At 42.2% G+C, this 27,174-nt stretch overlaps 1 protein-coding gene across 1 annotated transcript in view; it reads right to left on the reverse strand.

The window, feature by feature from the left end:
- LOC140464588 (arf-GAP with dual PH domain-containing protein 1-like) overlaps window positions 1–7,697 on the reverse strand; it is a 127,562-nt gene extending 119,865 nt beyond the window's left edge. The window contains exon 1 of the mRNA XM_072559841.1: window positions 7,272–7,697. Within this exon, the coding sequence (XP_072415942.1) occupies window positions 7,272–7,356 (85 nt within the window). The 5' untranslated portion in view covers window positions 7,357–7,697. The remainder of the gene's footprint in view (window positions 1–7,271) is intronic.
- Between the last annotated feature and the right edge of the window lie 19,477 nt (window positions 7,698–27,174).

Below are 27,174 nucleotides of genomic sequence, written 5' to 3' on the forward strand. Positions count from 1 at the left end.
TGGTTAACTAAAGAAGTTAAAGGAATGCATCAAACTTAAAGAAAAAAGACTTCTAATTGTGCAAAGGTAAGTGGACAGTCAGCTGGCTGGTCATAGTCTAAAGGAAATCACTATTAGGATAAAAATTACAAATAAAGTACTGCCTCCGAAGAAGCTAGTTAGATATGTAAAAACAGATAGCAACAGTTGCTTATAGTTACCCCTTTCCTACTCAAAGTGTTGTTCCACAAAAGCAAATGAGGAAGTTAATAGTGGATAAGAAAGTAATGATGCAATGAATATATATTTTACTTCTGTTATCACTATAGGAGGATACAAAATTTAAGTGTAGAAGTTGAAGGAAGAGAAGTATTCCTGGTGAAGAGTAATTATTCCTAGAGAAGCGACACAGAGGAAACTTATGGAGCTGCATGTTGAGACCTGCCAGCTCCAAGTGGATGCCATCCTAAGGTTAGTGATTTTTGAGAAGATTTTTAGCTCAGGTTGATGATATGCATGTAGGTTAGCTCACTGAGCTGAAAGGTTTGTTTTCAGAGTTTCATTACCATGACCAGGTAACATCAGTGAGAGCATCCAGTGGTGGTATGTCTCAGCTCTCTCTTTATAGGATGGCTCAGTGATTAACACTGCTGCCTCACAGTGCCAGAGACTGGGGTTCAATTCCTGCCTCAGGCAACTGTCTGTTTGGAGTTTGCACATTCTCCCAGTGTCTGCGTGGGTTTCCTCCAGGTGCTCCAGTTTCCTCCCAGTCCAAAGAATGTGCAGGTTAGGCAAATTGGCCATGGGAAATTGCCCACAGTGTTAGGTGAAGGGGTAAATGGGCTTGGGTGGGTTGCTCTTCGGAGGGTCGGTGTGGACTTGTTGGGCCGAAGGGCCTATTTCCACACTATGTAATCTAATCGTGGCTTCTTAAAGAGAGTGTGTCGTCATTTCCAGTTCTCCAACCCCCCCAACCAAGGGAAGGTAGATGGGGTCTAAAAATCAATGTGATCTTAAAAAAGGTGGCTACCAAGGTAGTAGATGCATTGGTGTTAACTCGAAGTGTTTTATCAGACTGAAAATAACAAATAAGATCCCTCGATTCAAGAAGCAAAATGTGGAAAACAGAAATATAGGCAGCTAACTTAACAGTGATCAAGAATTGTTAGAATCAAATCATTACGAACATCATAACTGGGCACTTGGAAAAACTCAAGTTAAGTGGGAAGAGTCAGCACAATTTTGTTTAAGGGACATCATACTTAACCAATTTATTGGAATTGTTTGAAAGAGTAACATGAGTGGTGGGTAAAAGGAAGGCTGGAGATGGACTGCAACAAAGGTGGGCAGCACGGTGGCAGAGTGGTTAGCACTGCTGCCTCACAGCGCCGGAGACCCGGGTTCAATTCCCGCCTCAGGTGACTGACTGTGTGGAGTTTGCACGTTCTCCCCGTGCCTGCGTGGGTTTCCTCCAGGTGCTCCAGTTTCCTCCCAGTCCAAAGAATGTGCAGGTTAGGCGAATTGGCCATGCTAAATTGCCCGTAGTGTTAGGTAAGGGGTAGATGTAGATGTAGGGGTATGGGTGGGTTACACTTCGGCGGGGCGGTGTGGACTTGTTGGGCCGAAGGGCCTGTTTCCACACTGTAAGTAATCTAATCTAAAAAAAAAACAAGTTGCTGGAGGAATTCAGCAGGTCTGGCAGCATCTGTGGCTATCAACAAACAATGACTTGGATCCCATTTACCACCCTGAGGAAAAAGAACCGGAAATGACATCACCACCCCTAGAAAACTCAAACATATAAATAGAAAGCAGGCTACACCACCAGTGCTTCATTCAGAGACTCAATGTGATGTTACCTAGTATGGTGATGAAACATCCAAAAACGAGCCTTCCAGCTCAGCGAGCAAACCTACATCTGAGCTACAAGTCTTCTCAAAACTTGCTAGCAGTTCGGGTTATAATGGGCTGCTTCAGATCATAATTTGTAGGTGTTCCTTCATCCCACCACAATCAACTAATGGCAACAATGTATCACACAAACAGGATACATTGCAGGAATGTGCCATGGCGCCTTTGACAGCATTTTCCAAACCCTTTACTCTCCTACCTAGGAGAACAAGGACAGCAGGCACTGGAGAATACCAGCACTGGTAGATGTATCCACGCCACACGGCCTGCAGCAGTTAAGACAGCAGCTCACTACCACCCTTTCAACAGCAGTTAGAGATGGACAATAAGTGTTGGCCTTGCCAACAATGCCCTCATCCCACGATCAAACAGCTTTTCCAACAGGATGTGCAGCATTTGCACAAGTGGTGTAAACCATTTATACAGCTGCTGTACCAACTGCAAGCTCCATTTGCTGTTGTGCGAAGCTGCAACTCTTCAAAGTCAACACTGATTACACTTTGGAAAGTACTTCATTGGCCGCAAGACCTGTCCTGAGTTTGTGAAAGGTGATATAGAAATGTAAACCAGGAGGGAAGGGGAGATCATCAAGCAGATAGCATTTACACTGTCTATATAGTGATTCCACTTTAATGTTAACTAAGGCCCTGACCAAAGCTGAACAAAAAAAGATAGGAATGTCCCAACCTTTCCAGGACATCTGGTCATTCATCTGGCCATGTTTTGGGCAGCAGAGTGGATGACTTTTTTTGGAGTCAATAATTCAATAAAGATCAGATATTGCATGCTAGAGACCTCCTATTTGAGCTACATGGTTATTACACACACCCTTGACTTGACTGACTGCCCACCTGAAGTTGTACAGCACTATTGGTGGAAATCAAACAAATTGGGCTTTCTTTAGCTGTAGCACTGACATCAACCACAACTACTGGCTTCTAAGCAGCCCTTTCAATGCAGTAAAGTGTCCTGAACCACTTAATGATGGCAATTAGAACAGACCATTACAGCACAGGAACAGGCCCTTCAGCCCAGGATATTATGCCTAACAGGACACCAAATTAAACTAATCCCTTCTGCCTACCCCTGGACCTTGCATATTCATATGTTCATGTAAGGTTTCCTGAAACACCCCTATTGTAGCTGCCTCTACCACTACCACCCCTGGCAGCACACTCCAGACTCCTACCACTCAAAAAAATCTGCCCCTCATATCTCCTTTGAGCCTTCGCCCTCCTGCTTTAAATGCATACCCCATGGAGTAAGATATCTCAACTCTGGGAAAAAGATTTGACTATCAACCCTATCTATGCATCTCAATTTTGTAGACTTCTATTTGGATACAGAGCTGGCTCAAAGGTAGAAGACAGAGGGTGGTAGTGGAGGGTTGCTTTTCAGACTGGAGGCCTGTGACCAGTGGAGTACCACAAGGATCAGTGCTGGGCCCACTGCTTTTCTTCATCATTTATAGAAATTATTTGAATGTGAACATAGGAGGTGTAGTTAGCAAGTTTGCAAATGACACCAAAATTGGAGGTGTAGTCGACAGAAATGAAAGGGAACTCAGATTACAACGGGATCTTGATCAGATGGGCCAGGGCTGAAGAGTGTCAGATGGAGTTTAATTTGGATAAGTGTGAGGTGCTGCATTTTGGGAAATCAAATCTTAGCAGGACTTATACACTTAATGGTAAGGTCCTAGGGAGTACTGCTGAACAAAGACCTTGGAGTGCAGGTTCACAGCTCCTTGAAAGTGGGGTTGCAGTTAGATAGGATAGTGAAGGCGGCATTTGGTATGCTTTCCCTTATTGGTTAGAGTATTGAGTACAGGACTTGGGAGGTCATGTTGCAGCTGAACAGGACATTAGTTAGGCCACTGTTGGAATACTGCGTGCAATTCTGATCTCCTTCCTATTGGAAAGATGTTGTGAAACTTGAAAGGGTTCAGAAAAGATTTACAAGGATGTTGCCAGGGTTGGAGGATTTGAGCTATAGGCAAAGGTTGAACAGGCTGGGGCTGTTTTCCCTGGAGCGTCAGAGGCTGAGGGGTGACCTTATAGAGGTTTACAAAATCATGAGGGGCATGGATAGGGTAAATAGGCAAAGTCTTTTCGCTGGGGTGGGGGAGTCCAGAACTAGAGGGCACAGATTTAGGGTGAGAGGGGAAAGAAATACAAAGGACCTAAGAGGCAACTTTTTCCATGCAGAGGGTGGTGCCTGTATGGATGAGCTGCTAGAGGAAGTGGTGGACACTGGCACAATTGCAACATTTTAAAAGGCATCTGGATGGGTATATGAGTAGGTAGGGTTTAAGGGATATAGGCCAAGCGCTGCCAAATGGGACTAGATTAGGTTGGGATATCTGGTCAGTATGGACAAGTTGAACCGAAGGGACTGTTTCCCTGCTGTACATCTCTATGACTGACTCTCAGTATGCCCATCAGCCTCTGAGGGTCCAGAGAAAATAACCAGAGTTTTTCTAGCTTTACTTGTAGTTCTTACTCTAATTCAAGCAGCATCTGGCAAACCTCTTCTGCACCCTTTCCAAAGCCTCCACATCCTTCTTGCAGTGTGGCAGTTAGAACTGAATGCTATACTCTAAGACTTTGGCTAGGCCAAACTTAAAGCTGCAACATGACATCCTGAGTCTTACTCAATATCCCAACCAATAAAGGCAAACAGGCCATACATTTTTCTTTTAAAAAACCACCCCATCTACTTGTGTGGCCACTTTTAGGGAGCTATGGACTTGAACCCCAAGATCCCATGATACATCAATACTGTTCAGAGTCCTGCCCGATAATGAGTCACACAAGGAGGCATTAGGACAGGTGACAAAGCTTTGACGTTAAAGATTATTTCAAAGGAGCATCTTTAAAGGAGGAAAACAAGACAGAAGTTAGAAAACAAAAAAAAACAGGCTTCCCTTTATGTTCAGCATCAACAACAAATCACTATGTTTGTAAATATCTGCAGAATAGATCCAGCATTTTACATTTTTTATTTCATTCTCATATGGCTATCACTAGAAAGTTAAAGATTGTTGCTGGTCATGTGAAGCCTGGAGAAGGTTATGTTGGGCCTTGTTAAACAAGGGTCCAAGAATATATTGTTGAGGTGGTGCCAGTCGGTTCGGAAGGGTAACTTTATCTGAAACATTAACCCTGATTTCTCTCCACAGATATTGCCAAATATCAGTTTCTGTTTGTTTCCAATCTAATATGGAATTTTATTCAACTGAACTTGAAGTTGTGCCAATTCATTGCCTCCATGTAATTTTCCAGTCCACCAAATACTTTATGGTTGCATAAGCTTATTGGTGTCATACCCTTAATGACCCTTGCCCCCTACCCAGAATTCACTTCAATAAGAACAGAAACATACAGGGTACACAAGATATGGCTGAACATCTCAATCACAGAACTAGACAGGCAGATGGCTCTTCATTTGTCAAACAGTTCAATTTGTAGCTTGACTGGACAGACGGGAGTCTGAGCAGCTCATCAAAACACCATAACGCATTTGTCTAGTGACCGTGAAACAATTTGTAAATCAACAAGTACAGTATAGTTGACATATTTACTATGAATACATGGGAGATACAAGCCTTGAAGCTCAGCAGCCTTATTTTTGCAAGCATGTCTAATTTGATGGCTGTCCTATCTGACTTATGGTCTTGGCGGTTTGAAAAAGCCTGCTTATCTGTGTCATGTGTGCACTGGAGTTACTCACTGAGAAGTCCACAATGATAAAAGTGTTTGGATAGCTCTGTTTATACAGACAAATTTAAAAATCAGACAATTTTGTCCACCGCAGTCCGAAAGCTGCTCCTCCAAAATCATGGACAATAAGCTACTACCACATATTGAAGGTATGCTGTCTCAGAACTTTCCCCAATAGGCTGAAGGAAATTTATCTCCCCGAAATTCAGTGACAGGTTTTTGAACTACCTCCCCCAAGTCGGTGCGATTGCCTTTTTCTTTTTCAAAGCTATCCTCACCACCCCACTCCACTTACTGCTGATTTTTTCATTCCCCCAGTGAATGCGCTGCCTGAAAAGGAAGCAGATTCAAATGTCGTTTTCAGAAGGAACTGGATAAGTACTTGGTTAGAAAAAAAAAACTTGCTGGGATATGGAGCTCAGAGCAGGAGATTGGGAATAATCAGAAAGTGACTGAACAAGACAAGGTCATGGTTTAATTGAACATCCAGTTTTACAAGGATGCAGCCTGAAGGATCATAAAGCAGACAGGACCATGAGGCTATCCGATACTAAATTTAATTATTTTTGCAACACATGGGGTTGATATTTTTGAATTTATAGACACAATAAACCCTTAGGTTTTTTGTGCTCAGAATAATATTTGTGCCATCAATTTGCACAGCCTGACAGTTTGAAATTACAATTGTGTTTTTTGGAATTAAGTCATTCAGTATTAAATGATTCCACATTTTTTTCCCTGTTAATTTGATACAGTTTTGATTTTAATTGAATTACCTTGTGTCATGCTTTACAAAATCTATTTCAAAATTTCTCCAGGGATAAAGTCAATTTAAATAATTACATGCAAAATAACTAACACTCAATCTCCCTTGCCTTCCCTGCTGTTCCCCCACCCCCCCCCCCCCCACAAAAAAACTAATGTATTCTTTTCCATGTCACTCTTTACTGTACTTTATCCTCTACCACAGTCACCAAATACAACAGACAGCCCCAATAAAAAGGCATGTTTTCTAAATATTGATAGAAATATAATATTTCTAGGAGCTACCTCGCCCTCTTGCCAAATTGGGTCTTGGTAATTAAATCTGACATCGCAGTCGGGACCAAAGTCCATATCCGCCCAGTGCCAGGTTTTACACAGTACAATACAAAACCGTGTTGTCACTGGAGTCTGCCGTGAAGGGGCACCTGTAATAAGGTGCACGCCTTGTTGGCACGGTGGGGACCTTACACAAACAAAACCCCACCCTCAGCAAGAAAAGTGGAATATAATTATTGGGGGGGGGGGGGGGGGAAAGAAAGAAAGAAAGAGAAAAATAAAGCAGAAGGCACGCCCCTGAATTGCTCTAAAAAGGAACCAAATGCAACCTTCATGCCCCAACTGTGTCCACCCTATCACCGGATATTGATACAGTAATTTTTGTCCCCTAAAAATGCCCTATTCTGCAGATGCTGGGCAACGCTGCCAAATTCTCGATGCTCATGACACTGCCCTTCCTGTTCACAGGTGTTTGACTAGGGAGGTATAGTGAGGAGGTGCCCTGCAGGACCACTGTCCCCCGTTTGATGTCCCCTTCCCCCCCACCCCCGTCTTATTTGCATCTCTTGTTTAATAATCAAACGCAGCCTCTGTCGCCCCCGTCTCGCTGCTACTCACCCGGGGCACCGCAATCCGCACACGCCTCGTTCCCTGGATTCTCCAACAGATCCTGCAAAAGTCTCCTGTTTCTCTCGACCGCCATGCTATCAAGACAGCTGGAACAGATTCTGTCCTTTCTTTTGAAAAAAAAATCAATATGCTTTGCAAGACTTAGCAGGCTGCAATTTCTTGTTTCCTTTTAAAATACTCTATTTCTTTTTTTTAAAAAAGTGGATTTGTCCAGAATCCCCTCCTCCTGCTGCTGCTATGATTTCATCATAAGCCACTTTTTTCCTGGTTGCTGCATGTCGGCTTAAAATTAGATGAAAGTGGGGAGTGGGGAGTGGGGGGGAGTCTTATCACTAAGCCAGCGACACACACACACACACACATCAAACTTGCTCTCTGCCTCTCACTTATACTTGTTCCGCATTCTTACGCCGGCGAGAAAATTGACCATTCCCCCTCCCCCGTCAGAGATACGCCTTGAAAGCTCCAGACCGACCTCTAGTGGGAACCAATCAACTCGAATCTGCCGGCACATCCCAATTATTGGCTGGAATGAAGTCATCCTCATCCGCAATCTTTTGTGTGTGTGTGTGGGGAGGAGGCTGCTTTTCTTTCAGCCCACCCCCCGAGCCAGGGTCTCCCGCAGACATCTTCACCGAAATCCAGAACGATCACAGAGAAACTCGGCAGGACTAGGGGAGGACTGAGTGCCTCTTTAGAAGAAGCCATTTGGTCCCCTTATTTAAGAAATTATGTCATTTCATTGGAGGCAGTTCGGAGTCATAGAGTTATACAGCACCCGAAACAGACCCTTCAGTCCAAGTTGTCTGTGCTGACCAGATATCCGAAACTGATTTCATTAAAAATCGCACAACACCAGGTTATCGTCCAACAGGTTTATTTGGAAGCACTGGCTTTCATAATGCTGCTCCTTCATCAGGTGGTTGTGGAGCAGGACCATAAGACACAGAATTACAGCAAAAGCTTCTAGTGTCATGCAACTGAAATGATATCTTGAACAATCCTAGATTGCTGTTAAGTCTTTCATCTTTTAGAATGGTTGCCGGTTTTCGATCACTAATATGTAAATCACACAACTTCTTTTAAGTCACATTCTCAAAATTACTTAAGGTTTAATTTTTAAAAAAACGGTGACATCTCAGCTCAGACTACCTGATGAAGGAGCAGAGTACCAAAAGCTAGTGCTTCCAAATAAACCTGTTGTTGTGTGATTTTCCATTTTGTCCACCCCAGTCCAACACCAGGTCCTCCACATCATAGCTAGTCTCATTTGCCAGCGTTTGGCCCATATTCCTCTAAACCCATCCCATTCATGTACCTATCTAGATGCCTTTTAAATGTTTAAAAATGTGTTGCTGGAAAAGCGCAACAGGTCAGGCAGCATCAAAGGAACAGGAGAATCAATGTTTCGGCAAAAACCCTTCTTCAGGAATCATTCCTGAAGAAGGGCTTATGCCCGAAACGTCGATTCTCCTGTTCCTTTGATGCTGCCTGACCTGCTGCGCTTTTCCAGCAACACATTTTTAAGCTCTGATCTCCAGCATCTGCAGTCCTCACTTTCTCCTAGCCTTTTAAATGTTGTAATTGTAGCATCCTCCATCAGCTGCTCTGGCAGCTCATTCCATACACGCACCAAACTCTATATGAAAATGTTGCCCCTTTGTGTCCCTTTTAAATCTTTCCCTTCTCACCGTAAACCTATGCCTATGAGTTTTGGACTCTGCTACCCTGGGAAAAGAAAACCTTGGCAGAGAAGGTTATCTGGGATGATCTCTGGCAAGGAGGGATTGTTTTATAACCAAAGACTAAATGGTTTGAGACTTTACTCATTTAGAAGTGAGGGAGTTGAACTCATTGAAATATATAGGATTCATAAGGGGCTTGAGAGTCAATGCTGAGAGGATATTTCCGTTCATGGGAGTGTGTAGGTCAAGAGGGTACCGTCTCAGAATTAACGAGTGCAAATTTAAGACAGATGAGGCGATATTTCTTCTCCCAGAGGAATGTGAGTCTTTGAAACTCCTTGTTACGGACAGCTGTGGGGGCAGAGTCTTTGTATACATTTAATGCTGAGGTAGATTCTTGATCAGTCAGGGTATCAAGGGCGAAAGGGTGAAGGTAGGAAAGTGAACATGAGGAATGCCAGATCAGCCATGATCCTACTGAATGTGGACCAAGTTTGAGAGGCCAAATGGCCTACTCCTGTTCCTGATTTTTATGGTCTTACTGAACTTGAAAGTTTTCACTCTGTTTCTATCTCTACTGATGTTGCCAGACTTGCTGAGTCCCAAGGTTGTGGGCTACCTGAGAATTCCTATCCTGCTACAGTCTGCACACTGTCAAACCCTAATCAGCTCAGTACCACCTCTTGATTCTCAGTGGGTCACACTCGAAGAGCGTAAGTTCAAATCCCACTCCAGAGTTTGAGTGTATAATTTGAGATTGACTCTCCTAATGTTGTACTGCAGGAAGTGTGCACAAGCAAAAGTGCTGCTTTTCAGTTGAGACTTTGAATTGAGATCTCAGGTATAAATGAAATATCCTATTCTCAAAGAAATGGGGGGAGGGGGAGGGTTTATCCCTGTTCATTATTTATCCTGATGGTCATTATCTCTTTACTGTTATTGAGATTTTGCTGTCTACAAAGTGGCTGTCATACTTCCTGCTTTGCAACACTGAATACATTTCAAAAGGTATCAAAAATAAGTACTTCATTCAGCTGCAAAGTGCATTGTGACTTCACTGTTTTTCTTCTGAAGCAAGATTCACTACTGTCAGTGGTTAGCAGTTTCTCAGTGGACAGTTACAATTAACATAGTGTAGCATTGAAGCTCTAACATGCACGGTTTTTTTTTAATATACAATCCCTACAGTGTGGAAACAGGCCCTTCAGCCCAAGTCCAAACCAAACCTCCAAAGTGTATCCCACCCAGACCCATTCCCCTACTTTATTAGTCCACATTTACCCCTGATTAATCCACCTAATTTACACATCCCTGGACACTACAGACAATTTAGCACCCTGACCTACACATCTTTGGATTGTGGAAGGGAACCCAAACAATCACAGGAAGAACATGCAAACTCCACACAGACAGTTGCTAGAGGCCGGAATTGAACCTAGGTCCCTGGCACTGTGAGGCAGCAGTGCTAACCAGAGTCACCGTGCCGCCCCAGTCACACCCCAGTCCCAAGCAATTATGCTTGATTTTCAATAAGACATCAATATGCAACTTTATTCTTACATATCCTGTTCATGATCACCTGCACAGCACTGCCCTTTCTCGCCTTTCCCTCAAGTCCCGCTGTCATTGAAATCCTTAGCAATGCTGAATTGAATTGAATTTATTGTCATGTGTACCGAGGAACAGTGAAAAGCTTTGACTTGCGATCAATACAGGCAGCTCACAGAGTTAAGTAACATAGATAAGTAAATAATAGGTAACAGCAGCAAAACAAAAACACAGGTACATGCGAATGTTAAGAGTTAGTGAGTCCATTCAGTATTCTAACAACAGTAGGGTAGAAACTGTTTCGAAACCAGATAGCGCATGTGTTCAGGCTTCTGTATCTTCTCCCCAACGGTAGAGGTTGTAGAAAAACGTTGCCAGGGTGGGATGGATCTTTGAGAATGCTGGCGGCCTTTCCTTGACAGCGGGCATGATAGATGGATTCTATAGATGGGAGGTTGGCCTTTGTGATTGTCCAGGCCGAGTTCACCATTCTCTGTAACCAACTCTGATCGTGAATGGTACAATTGCCATACCAGGGAGTGATACTTTGCAAGGTATTCACCGTCATGCCAAATTTTCTTAGCTGCCTGAGGAAGAGGAGACGTTGGGCCTTTGTAACCAATATGTTCACATGAAGTGTCCAAGAAAGTTTGTTGTGGATGACCACTCCCAGGAGCTTGACACTCTCCACTCATTTCACCTCTGTGCTGTTGATGTGTAGGGGGTCATGAGAAACATCCAGCTGAAAGTCAATAATGAGTTCCTTGGTGTTGCCGGCATTGAAAGCTAGGTTGTTCTCAGTGCACCATTATTCCAAGTCTTCCATCTCCCGACTGTAGTCTGTTTCATTGTCATCTAAGATTCAACTGACTATGGTGGTATCATCAGTGAATTTGTAAATGGCATTAGTCTGTTATTTGGCGACACAGTCATGGGTATACAGTGAGTACAGTAGGGTGCTGAATACGCATCCCTGGGGGGCTCAGTGTTGAGTGATAGTGACGATGAAATATTGTCCCCAAACTTCACTGAATGTGGCCTTTGGGTCAGGAAACTAAGGATCTAGTTGCAGAGAGTGGGGCTTAACCCGAGATCACTAAGTTTGGTCATCAGTCTCGAGGGGATAATAATGCTGATGGCTGAACTGTAGTCAATGAGTAGGATTCTTACGTAGCTGTTCTTGGTGCCAAGATGTTCCAGGGAGGAGTGAAAGACAAGTAATATGGTATCTGACATGGATCTGTTGGCCCAGTAGGCAAATTGGAATGGGTCAAGAGTAGTGGGGAGGCTGGAATTGATTAATACCAATAGCCTTTCAAAGCACCTCATGACCACCAAAGTTAGGGCGACTGGGCGGTAGTCATTAAGACATGCTGCATGAGCCTTCTTAGGCACAGGGATGATGTTGGCCCTCTTGAAACAGGCAGAGACAATGGCCTGCTGCAGGGAGGGGTTGAAGATGTCTGAGAAGACCTCTGCCAGTTAATCTCTGCATGCTCGGAGTGCATGGCCTGGTACTCCGTCTGGTCCCATTGGTTTCCTTGGATTCACATGAAGGAAAACTGATCTGACCTCTGATGCAGTAACTGTTGGAATAGGTTCATCAGGACTCATCTGAATAGATGTTGCCTCTCCGCTGAAATTCTGCTCAAAGCAAGCATGGAAGGCATTGAGACGACCTGGGAGGGATGTGTCATCGTCTGCTATCATGCACTGTCTCTTTTTAGAACCTGTGATGTCATTCTTTTGTCATGTTTAGGTTCAGTGGGGTCCTTTTGAGGACCAACGGGGCAGTGATGACCTCAAAGTGGAGTTGATTGCTTCACTGTTCCAGTAAAGCCTGCAATGTGACAATTTTGAAAGGGACTGACCAATGGGTGCTTTATGTATTATTTTCTTTCAGGCAATAGGCCCCTTCTAATACAGAAACTGGGTATTTATGATGGAAGAGACAATTTGCCATTTTGGATCAGCATTGATTGGAGCCGACATCTTTGCCCACTCTGACCAGATTAAAGGCCTCCAATCAAATATGCATATTGAATTACTTTGAGGGGTCTGAAGAATCAGAATTTCTTGGATCCCAGCCCACCCATGATCCCAAACCAAACCTCCGATAATTTAGCTTGTTAATGATTCTCCCACAGCTTGTTGTCAGACTTAAATGAGGGCTGGCAAGGTCCATTAAATGGCAGGTTGTCTCCTTTCTTCCAGAAGAGGCATACCGCCATTCTATCCACTGTAACTAAACTTTATACTGACACAAGTCACTCCAGACCTATCCTCCATTGGGACCATCACCACCACCTCACCAACGATCCCTGTGCCAAAAATATTGTACTTAAACTCTTCATCTTCATTCACTGTCCCATCCTACTTCTGCTTCCTGTCCTTCATCCTCCAATTTTGCAAAGCTGACCTTGATTGTCCTTGCTGTAAAAAAAAGGTAGTGGTGCCTTCATTCTGTGACCTGGACATTTCATAATGGTAGGCTCGTTCAGAAGGTCAGGAGGAATGGGATTTAGGGAAATTTAGCTGTCTGGATACAGAATTGGCTGGTCGACAGAAGACAGCGAATGGTAGTGGAAGGAAAATATTCTGCCTGGAAGGCAGTGGTGAGTAGTGTTCCACAGGGCTCTGTTCATGGGCCTCTACTCTTTGTAATTTTTATGAATGACTTGGATGAGGAGATTGAAGGATGGGTTAGCAAGTTTGCAGATGACACAAAGATTGGAGGTGTCGACAGTATAGAAGACTGTTGTAGGCTGCAGCGTGACATTGATAGGATGCAGAGATGGGCTGAGAGGTGGCAGATGGAGTACAACCTGGATAAATGTGAAGTGATGCATTTTGGAAGGTCGAACTTGAAAGTTGAGTACAAGATTAAAGACAGGATTCTTAACAGTGTGGAGGAACAGCGGGATCTTGGTGTGCAGGTACATAGATCCCTTAAAATTGCCACCCAGATGGACAGGGTTATTAAGAAAGCATATGGTGTTTTGGCTTTCATTAACAGGGGGATTGAGTTTAACAGCCGTGAGATCTTGTTGCAGCTCTGTAAAACTTTGGTTAGACCGCACTTGGAATACTGTGTCCAGTTCTGGTCACTCTATTATAGGAAAGATGTGGATGTTTTGGAGAGGGTTCAGAGGAGGTTTACCAGGATGCTGCCTGGAATGGAGGGCTTATCTTACAAAGAGAGGTTGACTGAGCTTGGACGTTTTTCATTGGAAAAAAGAAGAAAGAGAGGGGAACTAATTGAGGTGTACAAGATAACGAGGGGCATAGATAGAGTTGATAGCCAGAAACTTTTTCCCAGGGCAGAAATTGTTAACACGAGGGGTCATAGTTTTAAGCTATTTGGCAGAAAGTATAGAGGGGATGTCAGAGGCAGGTTCTTTATGCAGAGAGTTGTGAGAGCATGGAATGCGTTGCCAGCAGCAGTTGTGGAAGCGAGGTCATTGGGGATATTTAAGAGACTGCTGGACATGCAAATGGTCACAGAAATTTGAGGGTTCGTACATTAGGTTTACCTTACATGAGGATCAATGGTCGGTTGAAGGGCCTGTTCTGTTCTATGTTCTATGTTCTATAACTCCTGTTCCTTTTAAAATTACTCCTTTGTTAAAAGTCAGTTTTAGATTAGATTCCCTACAGTATGGAAACAGGCCCTTCAGCCCAACACGTCCACACTGACCCTCCAAAGAGTAACCCACCCAGACACATTCCCTAACCCTATACAGTATTTACCCCTGACTAATGCACCTAACACTATGGGCAATTTAGCATGGCCAATTCACCTGACCTGCACATCTTTGGATTGTGGGAGGAAACCTGAGCACCTGGAGGAAACCCACACAGTCACCCCCGGCAGGAATTGAACCCAGGTCCCTGGCTCTGTGAGGCAGCAGTACTAACCACTGAGTCACTGTGGGGAAACCCTTACTTTTATTTCCCTTGGTAATCTTTCCACAACATCCCCATCCTCTGCTCCCAATACTTGGCTCACATTTCCCTGTGTATTTCTATCTATGCAAGCTGTTGTCACCAGAATTTCTTTGGAGACTAATGCCTCTTGTTCTTGCAGCTTAAAAAACCATTGACAGCACTGTAGTCATGCTGGGCTCTAAAACATGTGGTTTCCAAGAATGTAGTTTGTTTGAAGGTCATGGATGAGGAAAGAGAATGTAAATCCTCTCAACATTTTCTAATAAAAAAATTTACAACTTGTCTTGATCCTCTGATGCAAACAGGAAAAGAGTCTTGGGAGCAACATTGGTGTTTCCATATCTGATCAGCTGTAAGATAACTAACTCCTTTCTTGGAGAAAATAAACAAAGATTTGCTCCCAGGTTATCCATGCTATTTCTTGCACTGGCAATCTCAATTATTTCATGGGATATGTGTGCCACTGGCAAGGCCAACATTTGTTGCCCATCCTTAATTGCCGTTGAGAAGCTGGTGGAGAGGGACATTTTGCCCTAGCTACAGTGAAGGAACAGTGGTGTAGTCCAGAGCAGCATGGGGAGTAGATTTGGAGGGGAACTTGCAGGTGGTGTTGTTCCCATGCATCCACTGCTCTCATCCTTCTAGATGGTAGTGGTTGAGGCACTAGGAAGTGTTACTGAGGAAACTTTGGTGATTTGTGGCAGCATATCTGTAGTTACCACACACTGCTGCCACTGTACATTGCTAAGGGAGGGAATTAATGTTTAAGCTAGTGAATGGTTACAAATCAAGCAAGCTGCTAATTGATGGGCTAAATAGCTACTTCGGCTCCTGTTTTTTTGTTTCATCTAGGGTAGTGCCCAATATCATATCTGTTATAGGAGTTGTACCCATCCAGACAAGTGAAGAATTTTTCATCAAACTTCTGACTTGTGCCTTGCATATGGTGGACAGTGAAACTATAGAACATAGAGCAATACAACACAGGACCCACCATGTCCATGCTGAGCATGATGCCATTCTAAACTAATCCTATCTGACTCCACATGATCAGTATCCCTCTGTTCCCTGCCTGCTCATGTGTCTATCAAAATGCCTCTTAAACATTGCTACTGTAACTCCTCCCTAGCAATGAGTTCCAGGCACTTAACACCCTCTGCATAAAAAAAATTTCCTCACACATCTCCTTTAAACATTCCCATCTCACTTTAAACGTATGCCCCTTGTATTTGATGTTTCCATCACGGAAAAAAGATTTTAACTATCCACCCTATACATGCCTCTCATAATTTATATAATATATACTTATATCAGGTCGCCCTTCAGCCTCTGAAAATTTAGCAAAAACAATCCAAGTTTGTCCAACCTCTCCTTATAGTTAATACACACCATTGCAGGCAACATTGTGGTAACCTCTTTTGCACCTTCTCCAAAGCCTCCATATCCTTCCTAAAGTGTGGCGACCAAAACTGCACACCATACTCCAAATGTTGGCTAACTGAAGTTTTATACAGCTGCAACACGACTTGCCAGCTTTTACATTCAATGCCCCAACTGATGAAGGCAAGTTTGCCATAAGCAATCTCTACCATCTTATCCACTTGCATTGCCATTGTCAGGGCGCTCTGAACTTGCACCCCAAAATCTCTGTAATTCAATGTTCCTAAGGGTCCTGCCAGTTACTGTGTACTTTCCTCCTGCATTTAACCCCCAAAATGCATCATCTCAGACTTGGCTGGATTAAATTCCATCTGCTATTTCTCCATCCACCTTTCGAACTGATCTATATCATGCTGAATCCTTTGACAATCTTCCTCATTATCTACAACTCCAATAATTTTCATGACATCTGGAAAACTACTAATCAAACTACCAATGTTTTCATACATGTCATTTATATAAATCACAAACATCAGAACTCCTTGCAGACCATGACTGCTTACAGATTTCCAGTCAGAAAAATACCCCTCCACAACTATCCTCTATTTTCTTTGACCAAGTCAATTATGTATCCAACTTATCAACTCACTGTGGATCCCATGTGACTCAATCTTTGAGACCAACCTACCATGAGGGACATTGTCAAATGCTTTAGTAAAGTTCACGGAGGACAACATCCAATGCCCTACCCTCATCATTCATCTTGGTCACTTGCTCAAAGAGCTCAAACAGGTTTGCGAGACAGAACTTCCCCACACAAAACCATGCTGACCATCCTTAATACATCCATTATTTTCCAAATGTGAATAAATCTCGTCTCTAAGAATCTTCTCCAACAATTTCCCTACCTCTGATGTAAAGCTCACTGGACTATAATTTCCTGGATTATCCATGTTGCCCTTCTTAAACAAGGGGACAACATTAGCTATTCTCCAGTCTTCTGGCACCTTGCCCATGGCTAATGAGGATACCAAGATCTCTGTCTAGGCCCCAACAATCTCCTCGCATGCCTCCTTCAGTATGCTGGGATAGATCCCATCGGGCTTGAGGACATAACAATGCCTACTTCTTAATATTGACATACCCTAGAATATCAACACACCTCTCCCAAATCTTTCCATCATCCATGTCTTTCTCCTTGGTGAATGCCAATGTGAAGTCTTCATCAAGGACCTTACCTACTTTTTCCAGGTCCGTGCATAAATTCCCTTCTTTGCTCTTGAGGGGACCTACCCTTTCCCTAGCTACCCTCTTGCTCATAATATTCGCATAAAATGTGAGGACTGTAGTTACTCACCACAGGATACCCAGCCTCTAAGTACAGTTTTTCTGTGCTTTTGATATAATAATCTTCATCCTGCTCAATCAGAAAATGCACTCAACCAGATAAGTAGACCAAAGCATCTTGAAACAAAGGACTTTTTTTTGACATTGTTGGATAGTGTGAAATAGATAATAGAAAATAGGCTGTCGAGGTCATGTCAACATTAATGAAAATAAAATTCAGGAAAGTTATGTATTATCACCTGTTGTATACTGTTGAATAAAGTCAAGGAAAGACTTGCATTTTTCATGATCTCAGGCAGTCTAAGAATACTTTATAGTCAATTGAGTATGCTTCAAGAAGTATTTAATGTTGGAATACATGAAACAGTGCAGCCAGTTTATGTATAACTGTTCACAATGAAATCTCCTCTACAATGGGGAGATGAAACACTGACTGGATGACTGCTTTGCAGAACCTACATTCTCCCTGTAAAAATTATCCCAAAATTCCAGTTGCCTGCCATTACAACACAACACCATGCCCCTGACCAATATCTCTGTCTTGGGCCTGCTGCAGTTCTCCAGTGAGACATAGCACAAGCTGAAGGAACAGCATCTCATCTTCTGCCTGGGGTCCCTAGAACTTTCAGGACTCAATATCGATATCAATAACTTTAGAGTCTGATCACCTCCTGTATGCCCTTTATTGAGCCCAACACTAGAGACTCTGTCATGACACAGCCTTCAGCACAGCCCCTATTTTCACCTACCTATTCTCCCTAATATCAGTTTTACTTTCTCCTGGCTTACTATCAACCAAACCTTTGTCAGCTCAATTTTCTTTCTCTCTCTCGTAGGTCTGACTGCATCTATTCGCTCACTCCTTTGTGCCCCCCCTACCAAGCCATGTCATTAGCACTAATACCACCTGTTCCTATCAACTATCAGTTCTAAGGAAGGGTCACTGGACTTGTGGGGTGACATGGTGGCTCAGTGGTTAGCACTGCTACCTCACAGCACCAGGGACCTGGGTTCATTTCCAGCCTCAGGCCACTGTCTGTGTGCGCGTTTGCACATTATCCCCGTGTCTGTGTGGATTTTCTCTGGGTGCTCTGGTTTCTTCCCACAATCCAAAGATTTGCAGTTTAGGTAAATTGGCCATGCTAAATTGCCCATAGTGTTCATGGATGTGTAGTTTGGTGCATTAGTCAAGGGTAAATGTAAAATAATAGGGTAGGGGAATGGGTTTGGGTGGAATGATCAGTGTGGGCTTGTTTGGCTGAAGGGCCTGTCTCCACACTGTGGGGATTCTATGACTCACATCATTAACTCTGCTTTCTCTCCACAGATGCTGCCAGACCTATTCATTTTCTCCGGCAATTTCTGTTTTTGATTCAGATCTTCAGCATCTACAGTTATTTGTTTTATTCTGTACATAGCAAGATTCTGCAACCAGTGTTAATGAACAGATGTCCATTGACTGTTGAGAGGTAAGTATTGTTTAGAATATGGGGTATAACGCCCTATTGTTACTTAATAATGCTCTTAATGAAAAATCCTATGGCAGTATTTTGAGGAAAAGCTAGGACTTTTTCCTAGTGTCCAATATTTATCATTCATTGAATAAAACTGATTATCTAACAAATATCTTACTGGTGTGAGATCTTGCTGAGCACAATTTGACAACCACATTTCCTGAATTTCAAGGTTACATCATTACGTGTAACACACTTTGGACTATCCTCAGGTGATAAATCAATGCCAGCTTTTCTTTCCTTTGAAATGATCTTGGCTTTTATCGTTTGTTATGCTTCATGCACTGAGCTGCTAAGCCATTGTTGGATTTGAGTTAATGTGTTTAGGAGTTTTGAGTAAATTTATTGATCCCAGATCTAAACTTAATCAATATAGTTCCTTCAATTTTGGGAATTTTGCCAATAAACACATCAAAAGCATTCTCTTCACAGTAGTAATGACAGGGTGATCTGGGAGAGCTCCACGTGGTCCTGATAAACGAATGAATGACAGTAGCATAACCTACAGTTCTGACCTCATGTGCACCGTGTGCATGATCAACTACTGGAAGTTGTTTCTATTGATTGTGCACTGATTGGTGTAAACACACAGAAAGTGCAAGGCAGGATTTTATCATCTAATTTGTCCATCATCAGTTCCCCTCGTTAATAAAATTAAAATATCATAGGCAATTGGTGACTTCTAAATCTGAAGACTTTGTAAGCAAAATGAATAGTCTGATAGTATTAGAATACAAAAGACATTTATAGTAACAGTAAATAATTTCACAGAAACATCAATTTACATACGTGCCATACCTGTAATATAGTAAAATGCTCTCAAGTGCTTCAGAGGGAAGTTATCAGACAAGGTTAACACTGAACCATGTAATAAGACATTAAGATGGGTAGCCAAGAGTTCATTTAATTAGAGATGCTCTAATGAACATGATAGAGTAGGAGAAAGTAACAGAAAGGTGCAGAGATGTAGGGAGAGAAATACTAAACTTAGAACCTATGAAGTGGAAAGCATGGCCATTAATGATGGAGCAAAGGTCAGAAAGGATCCTTGCACGGCTAGAATAAAAGGTGTGCCAAGTCCAAAGATGTGCAAGTTAGATGGATTGGCCATGTTAAATTGTTCCAAAGTGTCAAGGGATGTGGAGGGTAAATAGAATAGCCAGGGGAAATGCAGGATTATGGGGATAGGGTTGGGGAGAGAGTCTGGGTGAGACATACTGATGTTTTGGAGGGTTGGTACAGACTTGAGGGGCTGAATGGCCTGCTTCCACATTGTCGAGATTCTATGATTCTGTGATGATGACTCTTGGAGGTATAGTAGAGCTGGAGGAGGTTCCAGAAGTAAGTAAACTATGTAGACAAGGACACTGTCGCAATCCAGTTTAAACTGCCTATAAAATGCTCAACTGTGAGACTACTTGCTAAATTCGCACTAATTGTATTTGAGTGTATGCAGGTGATGGATGTTAACTGATGAGTCACCTATGTTTCTGCAAGTAGGAACAGGCTGAAACTGAAGTGGTTAGTTGGGAGGTGCATATTGGTTCCAATTCTATACTTCCCCATTCTGCCCTTGCAGAGATCATGCACTGAGGAACATAGAAACATAATAATAAAAAAGGAAGGATTGAGCCATTCAGCCCTTTGAACCGGTTCCACTATTCATGTTATGTTTTGGCCTTGACAGCTTTCTGTAGTTGCAAATTCAACAGGCTCACCACTCTGTGGATGAAGAAATTTCTCCTCATCTCAATCCTAAAGGGTTTGCCCCCTATCCTTACACTGTGACCCTGGTTCTGGCCACCCCAGCTAACGTCTATCCTGTCTAGTCCTGTTAGAACTTTAGGTTTCCATGAGATCCCCACCTCACGCTTCTGAACTCCAGCAAATATAATCCCAACTGATTCAATCTCTCCTCATATATCAGTCCTGCCATCCTGGGAATCAGTCTAGTAAATCTTCCCTGTACTCTCTCTATAGCAAAAAATTCCTGCCTCAGATTAGGAGTCCAAAACTGCACACAGTTTTCCAGGTGTGGTCTCAAGGTCCTGTAAAATTGCAGCAGGACATCACTCCTCCTGTATTTGAATCCTCTTGCTAGAAAGGCCAACATACCGTTTGCTTTCTTTACTGCTTGTTGCATCTATACACCTACCTTCAGTGACTGGTGCACAAGAATATCCAAGTGTCTTATACCCCTTTCTCAAATTATGGCCATTCAAATAAAAGTCCACCTTTCTGTTTTTGCTAACAAAGTGGATAACCTCACGTTTATCTACATTATTTTGCAACCGTTTTGCATTTGCCCACTCACTCAGTTTGTCCAATTCACACTAAAACATTTCTGCATCCTTCTCTCAACTCACCCACCCATTTCCACATATAAAAATTAAATCAAAGTCCCCATTTGCTTTAAATTTCTTACATTGCATAAATGGCTCCCTACAGGATAACCCAGAACAATGTTAAAGATGCAGTTTTGACACGGTTTGGAGAGCTGAATTGCTCTAGCGCAGATGGTTGAAAATGAGCCATGAGCTTTCATTTCAACATCCTATTCGATTAGATAGTTTAAACATCACACACTGATAACTCAAGTTTGCTCACTACTTACCTTATGTTCTTGACCTTCTGACCATGCAACCACATCTGATGAAACATGTGATTTTCATAAATGGTCATTTAACGTGAACTCTTTATAACTCTGCAACCGCTATGTTTTAGATCAACTTATAAAAATATTTGTTGTGTCAACTGCTAAGATAAGTTTTTCCAGCTACATCTTTTGACACAATTCTGTTGACTCGAAATTTAATAGACATGTTACAGCTTTCTGGCTTCAACATTGAATTCAAAATTTTAGATAATAATTTCTGGACCCATGTCATTTTATGCATTTTGCTTAGTTGATTGTGTTCTTATGTTTCTTTCTTAATCTCTTTACATTGTATTGGAATAGCTGTTATCGAGCCATTTGCACTTCATCGAGACACATCTTTTTTTTTAACTTTATCCATTACTTTGCCTTTGGTACCATGAAATTTTACCAATTAATTTGCCCTGTGTTCTGCATAATCACAAATCTTCTGCCACCTCCCCCTTCCAATTCAGTTGCTCAGAACCTATGTTGTTTCTAACTTTTCTCTGTTCAGCTAGTAGGGCACAGATCTGAAAGTTTCAGCCTGGTCAGGGTCAGAAATCATGCCCTGATCTTATGCCATGCTTTCATTGCAGAGACAAAGTACTCATCTAATCCAGTTCATCTTCTTGGGCTGGAGGCAAGTTCAGCACTCTACTGTTTCTGACTGGAAACAGGAGCTCACACCAAATTATAGGTCTCAAAGACAGATGGCAGCCATGATTGCAATTGTCACTACCTTGCAGAATACAAAGAGAAAAGAGAGAGCCAGCCACCTCACATGACAGATGAATGGTCAAAAGTCAACAAGAAGGTAGTAAACCCATTAACCTGACTTAATGGCTCCCGAAAGGTTTGCTCTAACAGGCACTAAACTAAAAGGGTTAGTAAATCTGTGATTTGAGAATCACTTTCTGGCCTTGTAAAGCCCATCAAGCAGCTCCTCAGAGAGCTTTGTGGGCAAGTTGAAGGCCTAAGTGTTTCCATCGCCACTTCCACACCCCACACCCTCACATTGCAGTGTATCCCTGAGACATCAGACAGATGTGTGTGCCCACCTGATCATGCTTCCATGGGTATCTGAAAATCAAGCCCATTAACTCTGTTCCTCTTGCCTCAAATGCTGCCCAACCTTGTTTTTCTGCTTCACTTTGGAACTCCATAAAACCTTTCTCTAACTCCAATCAGAAGAATGAAACCAAAGACACAACTTTCTTGTCACTGTCTTGCTTACACCTCTTTCAATCTTTGTTGCTAAACTATGTTACATCTGTTTTGCTTTCAAGCTACAGCATTTCTGATTCAATCTCTCACCCCACATTCAAAAACAAACATTTCATACATTTCTCAGATGCACATCAAATTCATATTGGAATCAAAAAGTTTGTTGCACAAGCTAAACAGCTACAGACTTTGACTACTTTAACTCCAATCAACATCAACACAACAAATATTACAACCAAATATTAAGAGGAAGGTATAAAGGAGACGTCAGAGCTAGCTTCTTTATGCAGAGAGTTGTGAATGCATGGAATGCGTTGCCAGCTGTGGTAGTGGAAGCAGAGTCATTAGGGACAGTTAGGCGACTGCTGGACATGTACATATGAGTTGAGGGGTCCGTAGGTTAAGTTACTATATTTGACATTAGGACTAAATCTCGGCACAACATCATGGGCCGAAAGGCTTGTTCTGTGCTGTACATTTCTATGTTCTATACAAACAAAAACAAAATAGTCAAGCATTCATAAAGCACTTTAAGACTTCAGGAAATGCCAAAGTGTGTTATGGGCAATGCATACTTTTATTTTAGAAATGTTGGCCACTGTCATAATGTAGGGTAGTGTAATTCAATAAATGTTTGTCCACAGTAAGGTACATTGTTTTGAGAATATTAACGGATGAACAGGAGTGTTTTACGCGTGTCCTGGTAAATTTATAACTCAATCAATGTCACAAAGAAGTTAGCTACTTTGTCATCTCTCTCATTGTCGTTTGTAGAAACTTACTTTTCACAAGTTGAAGGTCATGTTTCTAACTGTAGATAGTGGGTACACTTTCCAAAAGCCCTTCACTGGTTTTGAGGGCTTTGGTATATTTGCAGTAATTAAGAACACTATAACTATGCAGGAAAACTCTTTCTTCATCGATGAAGCATAACCATGTGTTGCTGATGCATATATGGTGTGACATTTAGCCTTGTCAGCTGAAAGACTTATAATACCTGCTGACATACTGGTAATGCACTTCATCATAATCTAAATTCACACGAATCAAACAGTTGTAAGACAAGTACAATAGGGTATTTTGTTTGATCTGTACAAGCTTATTGTAAATTGTGTTAATATCATTTTTAATCCAGGGTTCGGCATGAATTTAATTGACTGTGTCGTCATGATTCTCGCTCTTTGTAGGCCCAAAGGAATTAATTTTATTTTTAATGAACAATCTCTTTTGAAGTTCTGTTCACAAACACAGCCAGTGACATTTCTGCAATTTCCAAACCATTCAAAGTGCTGGAAATTGTGGGCAGCTTTTTGAGAAATTTGTTAGTGTGCTGGCTACATGAGAGAGATATGAACCCAACAACCATTCTCACACGGAATTATATCACATGTACAGCACAATTTACTGCATGCTGTACTATGGCTGGAGAAGGGAGGAACAGTCAGCCCATAATGGTCATATTGTATCTGCAAAGGTACATCACAGATGTACTGGCCATCAGATCTTCAAAAGTGTTAACAATTCTATTTTATAGAAACAGAATTTATTTTTGTCACATACAGAAACACATACCACTACTATGAGTGATGATTGCTTCAAGCTCAGTTTGTTCTGGTAAACTACAAGTTCTGCTTTTGAGGTTATGTTTTACCACCTTAGATAGACAGCAAATGAGAAGCAGTGTAAGGGAAATGCCATGTTAAAGTACTACAGCTCCTTAAGAGCTGAGAGGCAGAGAAACTTCAGAGAATAAAGAATGCAAAGCAAAACATCAACAGAACAAACTGATTCATTGTAAAGCAAGAGGTGGCACACGCAATGTCAAGTTGGCTTTTCATTATTTTTGGACAGTTATGTCTCAGTTCGTTCCTTGGCCTGAACTCCCTGTCGCCATGGTGATCCACATTTGAAGTGATTGAAGAAGGACTGTTCTGAAGGCGTTTGCTTGGCAACCACTTCTGTATGTTTGAAGTAATGTGGAGTCTGAAACAGTCAGAAAGTCAGAGAACTTTCTTTTTCTTAATTCATACTAATCAGTTAAATGATTACTGGTGACTAAAATGAAGGTATAGTGGTTTTTAAGGTGAAAAAGGAGGATTTTGTTTTTATAACATTATGAGTATCATAAGTACAGGAGGAGTAAGGGGAGGCAGTGAAGTAGAGGTAACTTCATTGGAGGAGTAAACCAGAACATCAGGTTAATCCTCTGGGGATTTAGGTTCAAATCCCACTAGAGCAGATGATGAAATTTGAATTCAGTATAATTCTTGAACTAAAAGCCTATTTAACCACAGTTGATTATTGTAAAGACCCACCTGCTTTACCAATGTCATTTTGAGAAGGAAATCTGCCATCCTTCCTTGGTCTGGCCCACATGTGACTCCACACCCTTATCAGATTAACTGTCCTGTGAAATAGCCCTAGTAGATAGTGGGTTGCTGGAAAAGCACAGTAGGTTAGGCAGCATCCGAGGAGCAGGAGAATCGACATTTTGGGCATAAGCCCTTCATCAGGACTCCAGATGAAGAGTATTTGCCCAAAACGTCGATTCTCCTGCTCCTCGGATGCTGCCTGACCTGATGTGTTTTTCCAGCAGTAAACTCTCAACTTTGATCTCCAGCATCTGCAGTCCTCACTTTCCCCTCTGAAATAGCCCTAGCAAGCCAATCAGATTTAGGGCACTAGGAGGTGGACAATAATTGCTCGCCCAACCAATTACGCCATGTTTCATGAATGAATTTTTAAAAACTCAGTTTAATATCTTAATCTGTACTGTTATTCATATAAAACTGTACTCCGAGTCATATAGCTGTACAGCATTGAAACAGACCCTTCGGTCCAACTTGTCCATGCCAACCAGATATCCTAAATTAATCTAGTCCCATTTGCCAGCATTTGGCCAATATCTGTCTAAAAACTTCCTATTCAAATACCCATCCAGATGCCTTTTAAATGTTGCAATTGTACCAGCCTCTCCTTCTGGTAGCTCATTCCATACCCACTGTGTGAATAAGTTGTCCCTTAAGTCTCTTTTTAAATCTTTCCCCTCTCATCTTAAACCTATGCACTCTAGCTCTGGACCCCCACCCCAGGGAAAAGACCTTGGCTATTCACCTTATCCATGCCCCTCATGATTTTATAAACCTCTATAAGTCCACTCCACAGCCACCAACGTTTCAGGCAAAACCATCCCAGCCTATTCAACCTCTCCCTTTAGCTCAAATCCACCAACCCTGGCAACATCCTTGTAAATCTTTTCTGAGCCCTGTCAAGTTTCACAACATCCCTCCTATAGCAGGAAGATCAGAATTGCACACCACATTCTAATAGTGGCCTAACCAAAGTCCTGTACAGCCACAACATGGCCTCCCAACTCCTATATTCAACGCACTGATCAATAAAGGAAAGCATACTAATTGTCTTCTTCACTATGCTGCCTACCGTGACACCACTTTCAAGGAACTATGACTCTGCACTCCAAGGTCTCTTTGTTCAGCAACACTTCCCAGGACCTTACTGTTAATTGTATAAGTCCTGATTTACCTTTTGAAAATGCAGCATCTCATATTTACCAAAATTAAACTCCATCTGCCACTCATACAGTTACGGATCATGGTTATAGAATCATAGAGTCCTACAGCACGGAGATAGGCTCTTTGATCCAAACTGGTCCATGCCGACCAAAATTTCCATCCACTTTAACTCCATTTCCCTGCACTTGGCCCATACCCTTCTAAACCTTTCCTATCCATGTATTTGTCCAAATGCCTTTTAAATGTTGCTAATGTATCCACCTCACCCACTTCCACTGGCAGCTCAATCCATATGTCTACCACCCTCTGTGTAAGAAAGGTTGCCTCTCAGGTTCCCTTTTATTCTTTCCCCTCTAAGCTTAAACTGATGCCCTCTAGTCTTTGATTCCCCAACCCTGAGAATTCATTCACCCAATTCATGCCTCTCATGATCTTATACACTTCTATAAGATCCTCCCATAGACTCCTCCACTCTAAAGAAATTGATTTGTACTTTAACTCTATCTTTTGGATTTGGTTCTATAGCGCTTAATATATTTGCTTAACAAGGATGTAACATTATCCGATTCCACCTCTGCCTCTGTCTGTCATCCTTGAATTCATTAATACGAGGCCTGACTACTCCACAACTCTAGATCAGAGTGGTGCTGGAAAAGCACAGCAGGTCAGGCAGCATCTGAGGAACAGACAAATCGACGTTTCGGGTAAAAAGGCCCTTCATCAGGAATGAACTCCACCACTTTTGTCTTACACTGTCTGTAAACCTAAGCTTGTCCAAAGTTTTTCTGCTTCCATCCCAAATCACGCTGGGGACATTCCTCCCACTGCTCTAGTATTAGGGAAGAAGTAAATCTCAGTTTGAATGTGACATTATATACTTTTTGTATACTTCATTAATATACTTTTTGTGTCGAATATCCTGCTTGTTCATTGGCATCTAACCATGTCACATGAGAGTAAATATTAATCCATCTCTAAGGAGACAAAATCAATGTGGCTGGGACATGAACATGATCCTAGCAACCAGCACACACAATAAAGAATCAATTGTTATACCATAGCCCCTTCTCCAAG

The sequence above is a fragment of the Chiloscyllium punctatum genome, chromosome 40 (assembly GCF_047496795.1).
Source record: "Chiloscyllium punctatum isolate Juve2018m chromosome 40, sChiPun1.3, whole genome shotgun sequence".
Taxonomy (NCBI): domain Eukaryota; kingdom Metazoa; phylum Chordata; class Chondrichthyes; order Orectolobiformes; family Hemiscylliidae; genus Chiloscyllium; species Chiloscyllium punctatum.